General features: G+C 36.9%; 1 protein-coding gene across 3 annotated transcripts in view; it reads left to right on the forward strand.

The window, feature by feature from the left end:
• Positions 1 to 15,981, forward strand: part of LOC114148041 (neuropilin-2-like) — a 119,793-nt gene that overhangs the window by 3,343 nt on the left and 100,469 nt on the right. For 2 of the 3 annotated variants that reach the window (XM_028022956.1, XM_028022957.1), the window contains exon 2: positions 15,754 to 15,934. In XM_028022956.1, coding sequence (XP_027878757.1) covers positions 15,754 to 15,934 — 181 coding nt within the window. Of the gene's footprint in view, positions 1 to 15,546; positions 15,663 to 15,753; positions 15,935 to 15,981 lie in introns of those variants that run through there. The other variant, XM_028022958.1, reaches the window with a different exon arrangement.

Raw genomic sequence — 15,981 nt, forward strand, 5'->3', positions numbered from 1 at the left:
ACATAATTGGCCACTCAAGACCAGCTGTCTGCCTCTATAGTGTCTCCACTGAAATACGCTGGATGATGAAACAGGATCACCGCCATACACAGTGTTAGAAGTGCTCCAGCAAATTGCCCACAGGTAGAACTCAGGCTTGAATTATGTTATTAATATAATTGATATGATTGCTCCCACCCAACTTAGGGCCATTTTATAAGTCTAAAGTGGACGGGGAGCAAGCAACTCCACATACATACATCAGCTCTTATATAGCAAATCAGATGTTTCGTCTGTTTTGAGGAGTTTTCTTCTTGTATTGCATCTGTAAAATACCCAAAGCAATTATTTACTGACGCTTAGGCTTAAGGAAAACCTGTATGATCAGTGTTTAATATGACCTCAAGGTTTAAACCTACTTGTGGGTTCAGTTTGTTATAATTAATTATTACATCAGGCTGAGTCAGAGGGCTCTGTAAGCCATCAATAAAACAAATTATCCATTTCACTTGTTCGCCTAATGAGCTTTTGCCCATTTTAGCGCCCTGCCACAAACATACAGTGCTTTTCCAAAGACAAACTTTATGTAATTTGCCATGTTAGATGCCAACTGAAGTGAAATGTAGTGGGATTTTTAAGTCTGTCAGTGCCAAACTGGTGTTATTGCTCAATTTGGGTTTGGATTTGTCTTTGTTCTTTGCTTTGGTTCTTCTGGTTTGGGGTTATTTTTGTGTTTTGTTCTGATTATTATTATAATTAGCCAATGTTGTCTTTTTAACTCATGTCCTCTCACAGCTTCTGTGAATTCAGTGTAACATACCTGACCATGGCCCACTAATGGCCTCCCCAGCATTTAAAAATCCCTTTTTTTCAGTCAGTTCTTTGCCATTTCTCTGTTCTGTTGCAATGCTTCCTGTTCCTCTTGTGTTTCTCACTGGTTTTGATCTCTTCTTTGTGTTGTGCACATGTGCTAGTAAACTTGCTTCATTTTGTTATTCCCCTAAAGTTCCCCAACTGGAATGATTCATGACAAGCAGCGTATAATTGTGAAGTGGAATGAAAAGGATGGTTTATAAAACTATGCAAAACAATCTTTTTTTGGATACCAGTTTTGCACATCTAAAGACTGAGATTTCAAAATTATCTTTGGAAATAAAAACAAGCTCAATTAGTGTGCATAAACAGCAGTGGGCCTTTTGAATGCATGAATAGTTTCAGATGTTTTGCACCCTGACAAGATTGCTTTAACCTGATTTAGCTCTGTTCAACTTTCAGTAAATTCTAACCAACTTCTGTGCACCTACTATATAATGCTGCCACCACTATGTGCCAAAGAGTACTTGTACAATGTCAGTTTAGATGAGTGTATAGTTCTGTGAGTTATATTCATAGCCTTAGGTATTGTTTTATAATCTAAACCTGCTTTAAAATTCAGCTCCACATTATCTCTGACCTGTTTTGTACGTCTATCAGTTTTCATGATGCTGTATTCCCAAAAATATAAAAAATTTTTAACTAAATGACAAAAGCAACAGGTTGCATTGAATTTTATTTGGAGGTATGACAATAAAACTAGCTAATTTGCTCCCATTTATTCAAGTTATATTTATAAATCACATTGAAGACCTTGACTAATTTTCCACATTTTTACAAATATTCTCCACTTTAAGCTCATTTTCACTCAAAAGTTCAGTAAAAACATTGACATTTGGAGATGTAATGTATAACATGTGGAATAGTTCAAGGACATGAACGCTTTTGCACGTCAATTTATCCCTGCAGAGTTTAGCTGAAAATATTGAAAACATTCCAGCTGTTTGAATTGAATTTGGATAAATAATTTTAATAACTTTTGATTTAAAGAGGGCATTTAACACAGTAAATGAAAATGTGTTCCACATAGACAATTAGCAGGTGAAATTAGAAGGCGTTTCTGTATGCATTGCATATTTCCCTGGATATCTCGCAATTTTCTCTTGAGATGTTTTTCATTACAGCTGCATTGTCAGACGTGTTGATTCACAGGTGCAGAGGGTAGGAAGGCATAAAATACAATCTATTTACAATGACTTACCTGGAGGAATTGTAAACTTTGCTCCCAGCAGAGCGCACTGAAACAATGGAGCAGTAAAAACAAAGCGTGAGGGAGGGAGGAGAAAATATAAGTAGCGTGAAGAATCTTGAGTGTTTCAGGACATAAAAGAGGGAGGTAAAGGGAAGAAATAGAGGCAGGGAGAGAGGAAGAGAGAGTGGGAGTATTATAGGGCGTTAGAGTAACAAGAGGAGAGCAGCTGGGTGTGAAGCAGTAGTTGAGTGGAGCCACCTGCAGTAAACCAATCCAGATTTATTCCTCTCCTCTGCTGAGCTCAGGAGGGTTTCTGGCCAAGGTAGGGCATTAAATACACTCTGATTATGATGTATGGAAGGTGGAAGACTCGGATTTATGCCTAAACATATGATTTAATTCACATTTTCATCCAAAGGAGCCTACTATTTACAGGTCTACTCATCATATTTTTACTGTTTACAGGCAGTATTTTCTTTATGTATAGTTTTGTCATTAAGTATATTTTTGCAGAATTGAGAAAAAAATTAAGATTTCTACATTTCAGTGGAAATTGGGTTCAGGTCATTCTCTGCTACAACTGAGTGAGCAGGTGACTCTTTGCTAGAGACTTTCCTTGGATTGTGGTTTAATTATCCTGCAGGAAGCAGGTGTTTTCCACCAGGTTTCAGGATTAGCAGTTATCGCCTTTCATCTGTCTTCCTCAAATGACGATTTTACAAAGATTTCTTTTCTCCTATTTTCCTGAAGCCACATTCAAGCAGTCTAAAACATTGAGAAAAGTCACAGTTTTTTGCCCAAACCATGTATCCATAGTATTTAGCTTTTATATATGGCCACATTCACATAGTAGAGAAATGCGACCAAAATCCAATTCTTTTTTTCGCCCATATGTGAACCATATCTGACTTTTTCATTCTGAACTTGAACTTGATATTCTTACTCCCAAAAATCTGATGTGTGTCACTTTCAAATGTGGTACTAAATTGAATACATATTCAATAGTTTTAAAAATGTCTGCAGTCTGAACGGTCATTGCACCTTTGATCCAACTTGTATGTTTTATCCAACGTGTCATGATTCTTCACCAGAAGAAGCCAGATGTGGTAAATCCAGAAGTAAACAAAGGGTGAAGCATCACTATTAGTTGTGCTTTCTTTTTCTGTCTTCCTGTTCTTTTGTTTTGATCTTGTGAGAATGTCAGCTTTCGTTGTGCAACAATTTCAAAATTGATCCTTAGACGATGACATCGATTATTACTTCTTAAGAGTACACTGATGTGTGACGTCTACATTCTTCTGCCCATTCAGGTCACAAATGGCTTCATTAATGACCCGGTCTCTCTGACTGACTTCTCTTCTAAATGACTTCCAAAATGCACAAGAAAAATATTGCCAATCCAGTGCATTTTCTGTCTACCTAGAGGCCTTTTCCCAGTTGGATGTGTCCAGAAAATCGCCGAAGGAAGGTATCCATTAGCCAGTCCAATTAAAGGCCCCAACCACCTTTACTGATTACTGACACCTTGTTTGGAAGAACCATCATTGACAAAGCTCTTCTTTATTTCTGAGCCCTCCACCCTATAAAGGGAGCTAATTTCAGTAACTTATATCTGAAATGCTGTTTACTCTTTTATGACCCAAGTTGAGTTCTAGAATGTAGTCTAAGCTGTTAAATGGAGGGCATCACTTTGTGGCTCAGTGCTTTCCTCACCACCCACATTACTGCAGAGAAGGCATCAATCGTTTATCCATCTCCTACTATCACCCGTGAACAAGACACCAAGATACTTAAACTCTTCAATGTGATGCAGTGACTGACCCTGGCAGGATCATTCCTGCTCACTTCAGCTGCTTCACACCACTCTGCTGCTTGTTGAAGGTCATGGCCTGAAGATACAAGCAGATGAGGTGAGACCCTGAGGTTCCCAACCGTGACCAGAGTCCATGCATGAACAGCACAAACAAAATTGGTGATAAAAGGGAACCATGATGGGGCCCAATCCACAGGACACAGGTCTTGCTTTAATAAGAGAAGAGTGCTCTTTCAGTCTTCTGAAATAATATTGACTAATAAGGTAGGGGGGCTGGAATTAGAGGGGGGTGTTTTAGTAGCATCAACAATGTAGTTCACAAAGAGTGAATAAAATTTAAACCAATTATCCTTTGGCACATTTCTCTCTGTGTTTCTTTCATGTAAAAAAAGAGAAAGGACAATTAGGGTGTCCAGCAGGATGTTCTAATTACAGTTATCATGTCATTAGTAAACTGTTAGCATTCTCGTCTGTTTATTGGCCATGTGTAATCACTATAGTAATTATAGAAAATGGGGAGAGCAGAGCGTCGAGTTCTGTTTGTCCACTTGTAAAGAAAAAATATCCTCAGATGGCAGCCGAGATCACGCAAATCCTTCAAATTGGGATATTTGCCTTTTCCTCGCTTCTTCAAAACCTTTACACACAAAGAAGAATGTTTGTATAATCGAGTCTGTGCACAACCCAAGTCCCTGGAGAGTCAGCAGGGTGGTGCGAGGCCACAGGTTGTTTTCCTTTTTCTCTCTCTCTTCACGCTGAATCATCTTGTTGTTTTCCCCTCCTTTCACGCCACTTCACTTCGTCTCTAATAGCGCTCTCTGTCTCTTTTTCCACACATCCCTCTGTCAGTGTTTTCTCTCTCACCCCGACTTAAGAAAGCTCCCTCACCTCCTGTTCTTCTCGCTCCGACACGGTGGGAAATCTCTTTACTGTTTCAGCCGCTCTTTGTGTTTTCCTCTTTCTGCCTATTCTCTCTGACTCTGTCAATCTATGTTTTCTCACACTTGTTGGAAATCCATTCACGCAATTTGTTAGACACTCTCATTCATACACTTCTGAGAAGCCTGATGTGGAGCATTAAGCACACTGCCTTGAATGTGATTCCAATCACTTAAAGGAGTGCACCAGATAAACCGTCCATTGATGTTTGCATATTCTTTCCATAATTGGGATCCAAGAAGAATAGGAAGGCGATAGCAGGCTGTATGCTAATGATTGGAAATCAGAACTTGAATCTTCAAATAATATGACATCTAACTGAACCATGTTATCGTTAGGAGTTGGAAAACCTGTGGGATTGGCTATTTGTTGTCAATTATAAATTGTCAATCTAATCTGTTGATTTTCTTCTCTTCCATCATGAATGTGAACATTTTACGCTAAGAGTCCATTCTCATTAGCCCTATTTAATCCACACTTATTGAACTCTACTGGAAAATTTGTTTGGGGATGTAAAACATTTTTATAAATATAAATCTTCAATGGGTGCATGTAGAAAGATGTCCTGCAATGAATTCCTTACCTATATAGGAAAGGAAAAACATCCCAATACCATAGCAAGAATGGCAGTAATAGAAAAAAAATACAATGTGTATCTTAAAAGACAATTGAAGAAGTATTAAATGAATAAAGTCACACATTTAAGATGTAACTAAATGATGATGTAAGACCTAGTACATAAATTCTAGAGAAACCTCTTTTAAGTACCTTTTACGATCCTTGGACACCATGTATAAAGCATTAAAAGTAAAAAACCTGAGAATAATATAGAAATTATAGTGTGAGTCATGAAACACCGCAAGTTTTATTTTTTTTTTTTTTTAGTTGCTTTGCTATAAAATACCAGTATTCTTTGAAAATAAATTCAAACTCATTTTTGGATCCAACTCTGGTCTAAAATGTGACTTCAAGGTTGGCATACCATTTATATTGCAGTCATTTAAACAATATTTACAATTTCATTTTAATGGCCAGTCTCTGGAGGCCATGACAGGACTGCTATGTGGTCAGGACCAATCATTGTACAGTTATGGAGACATCTAAAAACTTCTGTAATCACAGACTTTTTCATAATTTTTCACATGCTGACTACTTTTTTCCCTCCAACTTTTCTAAGGACATTTTCTTTCTATGAGTTTTTGTTTAATCGTGAAGTCTATTAGAGTAATACATCCCTCTGTTGTCTTTGGTAAAGTGTATATTACACAGGCAGCTCGAACATAAATGTTAGTGAGTAGAGTTGCTTTGTAGATCTTCATTAAGAGTCTGTTACCATTTAAGCAGACATGAACAAATTACCCATTACTAATCTGTGAGTTCGACTGTTCTAACAAATGCTGTCACTTGTTTTCAAAGTAGTTTTGGCACAGAACTTGTATTTAACACTGTTTTCTTCTCAGAGTGTCATTTTGGATTAGAAACCCCTATAACTTGAAAGGCTTCATCCTCTGTCAGTATTTTTTTTCTCCATTACACTCAGTTTTATTTTTTATGACTCATTTTGTCTCCCTTTCCCCCTTTGCTGTGTTTAGTCTCAGATCCTTTGTAGTTTTCTCCCTGTCATCATTCTCTGTCTTTAATCCACACTCACTTGGTAGGTTTCCACTGTGTGTTAAAGCAGAACACCTGGAGAACACAGCCCCACCTGTTTGTGTGTGTTTGTGTCTGTGCCAATATGTGTGTGTGTAGGTTATTTTTTTGTCCAGTGAGCCTTTTTGAGTTGCTGACTTTCTCCTTTTTGTTGATGAGAGACAGATGTTCTTGCATTACTCTCTCTTTCTGACATTCACCCTCCTCTGACTTCTTTTGCTTCTTTTTAGCCTCTGTTTTTTATTTTTCTTCAAATTTTATATCAAACATTTGTTACAAGAAATAAACTTTTGAAAAAGAATTGAACTTTTTCAAATTTTCTGACATTACAGCTACGTATTTCAGAGTGTGTCATTCAGTGTTTATGCAGCATATCAACACAAAGTAGCACATGATCAGGAAGTTTTATTTTTTTCCAACTAAACTTTTAAAAAGTTTGTTGTGCATTTCTGCAACAGCAATTGTCTTGCAACTTTTGAACGCATCTCGACTCCAACAAACATAAATACAATGGCTGAATTCTGCTAATGGGTCACTACTTTGATACTAATCTGCATCTTAAAGTTGCAGGGTAGAATTAAAATCATTAGGACTATAACCATTGCTTTTATAGCCAGTTGTTTACGTCCATCCATTTTCCATTTTCCTTGCTAAAGTATAGCATTTCCACATCACAGTTTGCAACTAGACCAAAGAGTTAAGTTTTGCTCTTATCTGCCCAACAGCGACCAGGTATTTCTTGGTATTTATGGATTTGTATTGTGCTATTTCCATTTTCAGAAGATGGAGTTAGAGTTCAAGTTTCAAGTTTATTTGTATAGTACATTTCAGCAACAAGAGTGCTTTAGTTCATGAAACCATCATGCAGTCACCTATTGCAAAACAATCAATAAACATTACATTTTGTCAAATGCCATCTATAGACATCAACTATGTTGATCAGTGTTCCATTTACTACTAATCAAATGCAAATAAAAGCTGAATGTACGGCACACTTTAGCTTTTATTTATAAAATGTTTTGAAAACCATTAACATGTACTTTCCAGTTCATGGTTATGCAGTAACTTGTATTGGCCTATGATATTAAATCACTTTGAAGTTTGAGGTTGTAATATGTCAAATTGTGAAAAAGTTTAATGGTTATTAATAGTTTTAAGGCTTGTTATTCATGTAGCAAAAGTTGTAGACCTCAACTAGTCTCCTGGGCACCATTTAAGGTCAGAATAACGAGAATTTATGACTCACTGTGCTGTTTGGATTATCGGGGCCAGAGCTGGTGGACAGTAGGTTTACAGCCTTCTTCTTAACTAGCTTGCTGGTGTGGTGGGGAAAAAACTTTTTATTTTTTTGCACTTTCATGAATTAAACACCCACTGTTGATAACGCTTTCATTACGGGGTCAGGCTGATGGAAATAAATGTGGATTTCGGCACAATTACTAAGTTCATGCAGGCTAGCGAATCGATTTCTGTGCTCTGAAAGCGTCTGTTTTGACTCAAATTGTACAAAGCTGGAAGTGAGCTCAGAAACAAGGTCAGAGCATTTGCATTTGGTGCCAATAAAACAAGGATCTACCTCATTTGAAAGAAGGAACATCATGAGTTTATTTTCATATGACTTCCACAGAGAATATGCAACTTATTTCTGCACTGAGACAGCTGTGTGTGTGTGTGTGTGGGCGTGTGTGTGGGTGTGTGTGTGTGTGTGTGTTGAGGTTTGCACTTGTGGGGAAAAGTTGCTGAATAGGTGTTATCAGGATGCAATACCAAACACGGCAGAGAGCCATAAATAATGCAGTGACCTGTCTTATATCCCTGCTTGACTGCTTAGCACCATTTACCGCCACTTATCTTGCTTGCGTGTTGGCGTGTACGGGTGCGTGGGTGTGTGTGTGTGTGTGTGTGTGGTCTGAATCCAGTGATGTCTAAGCCAGACGAGGATAAGCGATGTTCAGCGGTTTTTGTTTGCACATTTGTTGTGAATATGTGGTCCAAATACAAACCTCTCCCTGATGATCTCCACATGCTCCTGTGGTTTGGGAGGGAAAAAAGGCTGTGTTGTGTGAAAATGAGGGTCAACGGGAGGGAAGTGTTTATGGAAGGGACGGAAGCTGAAACAAAGAAGAATTTGGGGTTTTCATGTGGTTTCCTTGGCCTTATAAAAGTCGGAGAAGGATGCTGCACAAGTCTAAAAGCACAGTTAAAGTGTGAGTACTTTTTTGCTGTTTGATCATTCATGGCATGATCTGAGTTTTTTTTCTTTTTTTTTTTTTTGCCAGATCAGCATCTCCTCCTTACAGCATGCAGATCACAGATCTTCAGTGTAGAATACAAATTAGAATTCCAATTGATTTTGTGTTGGAAGCTGTGCTTACATGCTCGATTCTCCTCATTTACTCTAACAAAACATGTCTCACTCTCCCCGTTCTCTTTGTATAGGATGCATAACAAAAGTATTCACACCCCTGAACTTGTATTTTATTGTTATTTTATATGTTAGACTTGTATCTATCAACAGCACATAGCAAAATGTAATTCCTTGATTTTATTAGAAATCTGAAAAGTGTGGCGTGCGTTTACTGTATACCATTTCTCTGATACCTTTAAATTTAATCTAGTGCAACTAGTAGAAAACGTCTATGTTTACTTGTAGAGCACCAATCACATACAGGGTAATTGTTTTGTATCATATCAAAGGAACTGAAAAGATGACAATTTCATTAAAAACAAGCAATACTTTAAAAGAACAAAAGTAAAATGTTGACAAATAAGAAGTGTTAAAATTCAAGTTTTAAAATATTTTACTTGAGTGGTAAACTACAAAATAATGACTCATTGCTTATTTAAGAGAGCCAGAAGTTTCCACTTACATCATGTTTTAGGGAGTTGGTTCCAGAGCCTTAGAGGACAGAAACTAAATACTTCCTCTTCTGGTCCTGGGAGGGCAGAATACAGGTCACACATGAATCCGTATATCACTGCAGTGGCTCTCTGTATGTCAAAAAATAGAATTTAAAAATGTCTTGAAGGTACGTAAGAGGTACGACACAGTATTAGGGTAATACTAAGAAAAAATTACGTTATGAGAACAATATTATATTACGAGAATAAAGTCATAGTATTATGACTTAATTCTCAAAGTACTGACTTTATTCTCATATTGTTATGACTTATTCTTGCATTATTTCGACTTTGTTCTCAATATGATTTCTCGTAATACAACTTTATTGTATTATTTTGACTTTATTCTCATACGACTTTATTCTCGAAATTTTTTTTTTATTTTTATTATTACGGCCCTAATATCTGTCATACCTTATGGACTTTACAGGCTTTAAAGTTTTAAATTCTATCCTTGGATAACCAGAGTCGGTCCGATTTCCTGGTTTCTTTCAGCATTTTGGCAGAAGTGTGTTAGACAACCAACAGCTGCATGCTTGATTTGTTTTTTCTTTTCTCCAGAGACCTGTACAGGCAACATTACAATAATCTAACCTATTTAAAATAAGCACAGCATGTTTCTGTTTCTTATTTTGACACAAAAAAAATTTTCTGTCAATATTTATAAGGTTATAGTGGGATATGGTTTATATGTAATATGGTCTGAATAAAATTTAAAATTTAGCCAAAAATCCTTACAGACACCTACCGGTAGTTTTCTTTTGCCTCCTCAAGTCTGGTAAGTTTTAGTATCAAACAATAACTTTTGGACATGCAGAGCCAATAATTTTTGGTCAAGTTCATAGGTGAGCATAGGTGTTGTAAAATTGTGTACTACTCAATGATCTTGGGGGTTCACGTAGATGCTGAATAAAAGTGACTTGAGGATGGAGCCTTGAGAAGCTCTACATGTAGCCTTTGTTTGTTCACTTGGATTTCTGATTAACACATAAAACAACGTAGCGGTGGTTTGCCACAATAAGATATGAAGTTAGTCAATAACAGACAACTTTGACTAAGCTAGTCAAAATTGTTCTTCCAAGTATAGATTTAGAGGAACTGAATGCAAATATAAGTTACTGTATTTAGATCTGTACTTGTAAAAAATAAGTGCATCTGTTAAAAAAAAAAGTAATTTTCCTACAAATATGTGGTACCTGGGGTTTGTCAATCACATAAATTCCCACTATAATTTACTGGATATTTTAGTGTAACTCTAAAAAGTTTTTAAAAATTGTTCTTCAAGGCACACTACATGCTATTTTCTGTTTTAAAGAATGCCTAGCTCTCCCTCCTTGCGTATATCATTGCCTTTCCACTGCAAGGACCTGACATTTCATTTCAATGTGCATGTATCTAAATGATTGTGTGTGCAGATGAGCGAACACAATCAAATCTACTTTAAATGGCACCTAATGCGAGATGATGTCATCTGTGAACTCTTGAGCTCAATTTATGTCACTTGCTGCCTTGTTTGGATTCAGTAATTGTTTAATGACTTTGCGTGGATCTCTTGGGATTGATATTTTCTAAAAGAGAAGCAGAAACAATATTTCATACAAACCGATCAGTCTGATTCCTCAAATGCTTAGAAGTACTATCCTTATCAGCTATAGGTCAAAGGTGAGCGACGGGAGATGAGAGGGAGCCATAATGCTGAAAACTGAATTAACAGAGAAAAGCTCTATGCTGCTCAGTTGGGTTTTGTGCAGGTGGTTGAATTGTTTTCTTCTCTAATTCTTCATCAAGAAGACAGTTGGTTGAGAATGACAGTTGGCTGTAAGAAAATGATAAACAGTCTGGGTAAATTTTAAAGGCCTGTCTGTATCCGCAGCCTTTTTCTGTTATGATACATAGAAGATTTATGGTTTGATCAGTCTGTTCTACTAACAGCTTCCCATCTCTCAGATTTGCACGTTGCAAGTTGTTGTTGTTCTTTACATAACAATTACAAGAACCACTGTTTATGTGCAGTAAATACCATTTATATAATATGGGATGGATGGTTAGACTTTTTTATTTCAGTTTGCTTTTGCCTCAGTTGCTATGATTTTGGCCAAAAGAAAAGTATTGAGTGTGTTTTATTGTTTAGTATGTATGTTGAACAGTAAAACATGACGTGTCTAAATATTTACAAAAAACACAAGGAAACGTTGGATGTTTAATTTAATTCGAAATGGGTCATTTGAATTCTAGATCAACAAATGTATTGTTTTTACTAATTGCTTAGTTTTATACAGATATTGTAGCAATACAAGACAATTCAAACTAATTTTGTAAACTGAACCAAAGTCATTTCAACTCACAGCCACCTAACTTTACAAAAGCATCTGTTAAATTCGGTTGAGTTTTGTTCAATTAAATTAAATTCAGTTTCATGACACTGTTCATTTGAGTATAATATTTTTAACCAGGTTCAACATAAACAGCACTTCAGTTTGTGACGAAAAAGCAATCAAATCTAAATGAACGCAATTTTTCAATCAAATATATTTGTAATCTATTAAAGTTTATGACTATTTCTCACACATCACCCCTTGTAAAGGCTTGATTAGACAGAGCTATCTAAGCAAAGCTGGTTGGTGCTGCCTTCAGATTCTGGAGTGGTTAAACACTAATCCAGGTGGTGCTGACACAAAATGTGCATGGCTGGGTTACACGGCTCTTGTAACTCTACTCCTGTATTTCTGTGTGTCACCAGGGAGATTGGAAACAGATAGGAGATGGACGGGATTAGTTGGTTCTTAGAGTGAGGGAGAGGGAATTAGAGAGATCCAGACTGCTGATCATTAATTGTTAGCAGACAGAGTGAGGCAGACACCAGGTACAAAAGCCAAAATGTCAGTCATGTTGTTTGCTGACTGCTGAAATCTGATCTCCTCTCTAAACTTCTCTTGCTTGAGACTTAAACGTTTTATATGTATCAGATCCTGAGTTGGCCTGTTTTTTATTTCTATACATTAATCAAAATGAATCTAATCACTATTTCTTATGAATTTTAAACCGTAATAATTGCATGTAATGGTGATATCTGGTTATGTGTTTATGCTGAGCCTTATGTGTGCATGTCTTACTCCTCTCAGAGATGATTTACAGTAAGCAGTCTATTAATAGCTTTAAACCATGTTGTATTCTGCTGAGCAGTTTGGCTTGGCTATGCTAGCCCTCTCAGCACAGTGGTAATAAATAAAACGTCATAGCACAGAAGGCCTGATGGTGGCTTACACTGCCTCCTCAGACAGACTCTGCTCTCTTCAACATTTCTCCGGGAGGCATGTCTCGTGATGCGTATTTAGCCGTGGCTCAGTAAATAATGAACTCTGTCAGGAGTCCAATTGTGAGTTTGTTCTCCTGTTCTCTGGAAAACAGGAAATTATTTTAGGGTGTTGCATACCAGCCAAGTATTTTCCCATCAATCAGCCAGCACTGGCAGATGCTGTTTTCATTTAAATAACCTAGTCCGTCGTGGCCATCGTTTTCCCTAAATATTTACAGAAAATCCATCTGCTTTTTTGCAGATACAGTGATTTTTTTTCACTATTATTATTTGTTACTGCTGAAATAAGGTTATCTATTGTGGTTGCTTTTTCAAAACTGTAATCAAGAGACATTTTCCTTTTACTTCCTTGAGCAAGCACTGGTCACACTTTAAATCCTTAAATGACATTCTGGTTATTTATACTGCTTTGTGAGAAGAGAGTCTGTTACTATAGTTTTCTGTTACTTTATTTGTGCTACTTCAATTTAAATTCTTACTTAAATTTAGAGGTCTAGATTAATATTCCTTAATGTTTTCTGACAATTTTCTGTTACTTTATTTGTGCTACTTCAATTTAAATTCTTACTTAAATTTAGAGGTCTAGATTAATATTCCCTAATGTTTTCTGACAATTTTCCAAAGATTTACTTTGGTATTTGTGTGCTTTTTAATTATTTTAATCTGTTATCTAGCTAATATCAGAGTTTAAGTTCACAACCACCTTGTTGTTAATGTAATGTGATGTGATAGAACAACACAAAGCAGTGTACAATTGTGAAGTAGTGGAAAATAGTCTAGAAAGACCATATTGTAATTCAACTGCACATTTAAAGTGTAAGCCATAAGAAATACTGTTCCAGTTTGTGGCAATCCACATGTGGAAGAAGTTTTTCCACTCAAATGAGACCAAAATTTAACTGGGTTTAATCAACCAGCAAAAGTGAGGAAAGCAAAACGTTGTGCTTTACCCTAAATACCTCATCTCCACACTGAAATATGTTGGTAGCAGCATCATTCTGTGGCAATTTTATCCCACCGGGACGGGGTAACTGGTCCCAGTTGGTGAAAAGCTGACTGACTTCAATAGCGTTTAATACAGCTAAAGTTTCAGCAAAAGTTGACTCTCAAATCATTGTGTCGGGGGATGCAAGTTCAAATACCACACTGTCCAAATTTTAATTTGTAAATAGAATGCACCGTTTTCACTTCAGAAGTATTTACTTATTTTGTCTATCACATAAAATCTTAATAAAATGAAGTTTGTTGTTGTAACATGACATTTAAAAAAATTTACTTTCTTGTAAGAAACTGTAAGAAGGATAGAACAAGAAATTAGTAAAAGGTAAAGATTGTGAAAAGCAAATTAATAGAAACCTATAATTATATTTTGACTTACAGTTCCTGAATAGTTAGGTGTTCAGAGCTGAGAGTTTGTGCAGTCAATCAAAAAAAGCAGCTACCGTTTTAGTACAACAGAGCCCATACATTTCGTACAGTAGAGTTGTGTGTGTTATGCTGCTGGGTGAAAGAGATGAATGTGTTGCCCATCTGTGTCAGATTGAATCTGCAGCTGTGAATAAGTGACATTGTTTAAGACATGAGACAGACATATGACTGCTGACAAGTGGATCCGCTCTGTGACAGTAACTGTGGCTTCTGGAGGGCTGAGTGTGTATGATGGCAGGTCTGTGTGTCATCATGAACCACAACAATGCCTCTGTTCATCAGGTTGTTGAGCTTCTCAGTTTCTCATATCCTGTCTTTATGAACAGATCTCTTATTTTGATTGTTCTCCTTATTTTTTACCCCAATTACAGATCAAATCAAAATGAAAAAAAATATTTTTGATGATAATTGTGTTGATCTACAACAAATACATAACACTGACCTTGATGGCACTCTTATCTGCTGATGTCAACTTTGAAGTTTTCTTGAGAGCTTCTCCCAATTTTTTTTCTTCACTTTCAATTTCTTTCTTCATGATTTCTCCTAGTATCTGAAGCACATATGTAATAAACATTGAGATAATAAATTATTTAAAACTATTTTCATATTTAGGAAAGGTTAACCCCTTTAATTAGAGACACATAGACGTACGATCAATTGTCATTTAATGCTTCATTAGATTAAAATAATTCCAATCGATTAACTAATAACATCAGTCTTGTAGTTTGGCCACCATCCAGCAGATGACACCATCGGTCATCCTTAAACTAGCCAGAGACAGAAATAAAGATGGCAGAGCCTTACCAGAACGGGAAACTGAAATAAAGTCAATTGTGGGATGCAGAATGCACTTCTGTTTTTAAACATGAACACTCGACAAACTCCTTTAATTTCACCTTACCAGCGCTCATTCAAGAAATTGTTCAAATATATTTTGTTTCTTGGTTTAAATTCAACATATTATGAAAAGTGTAGCCTTTTATGTTGTTGATACAACACAAAACTAAAGGTTTTTTTTTGTTTTTTAAGAAAATGGCCGCTTGTCGCTACTTTTTCCCCGCTTTGAACCATGCCCCTGTGCGGCTTTTCTGTGGCTTTTTCTTCAACCACCAGGGGGCTCCTTAGCGGAAAGTGAATCATTGGAAGTCAAAATTGGAAATCAAAGAAGAAAGTGCTGATTTTCTTTTAGAGCAAGCACATGCTAGCAGCAGTTCGAAGGAAAAATGTTTTCCAACTCATACCACCTCATCATGGAAACAGTTGAAGGGTATCGAACTGGCAGTAGAGGAGGGAAATAGAGCCGCTGGACGTAAGCTCGGCATGAACGAAACCCTGGTTCGGCGTTGGAGACGCAGGGCTGCGTCCTTAATAAATTAAGCAGATTTATTAAGGACACAGCCCTCTGCAGGAGAATAGTTTTAAAACCCAGAGAGGCGGAGATACCAGCGGCTTATAGCTTATAGCTTATATATGTACGTTTCCAATACAAAAAAAACTTTTGTAGATGTGTCTTATAGTAAGGTGCGCTCTTTAGTCCGGAAAAACAGTAATTGTTGTCACCAATCTTTAAAGTAAGAACTTCCTGTAAATCTAAATAAATTGAAAAATAAATCTAATTTTTTTCTGATGTCACTCATGCCTCGTCTGTTTCCTTTCACCCAGCCTCTGAGCCATGCGGTGGGAACTTAGATGCCACGTATGCTGGCTACATCACCACCCCTGGCTACCCGCAGGAGTATCCACCCCACCAGAACTGTCACTGGGTTATCACGGCCCCGGAGCCATCGCAGCGCATCGTCCTCAACTTCAACCCACACTTTGAAATGGAGAAGCTGGACTGCAGGTGAGCGAAAAACACACAGATGATCCTGATGACTGACAAACAAAAAG

Source organism: Xiphophorus couchianus, chromosome 7 (genome assembly GCF_001444195.1).
Source record: "Xiphophorus couchianus chromosome 7, X_couchianus-1.0, whole genome shotgun sequence".
Lineage (NCBI taxonomy): Eukaryota > Metazoa > Chordata > Actinopteri > Cyprinodontiformes > Poeciliidae > Xiphophorus > Xiphophorus couchianus.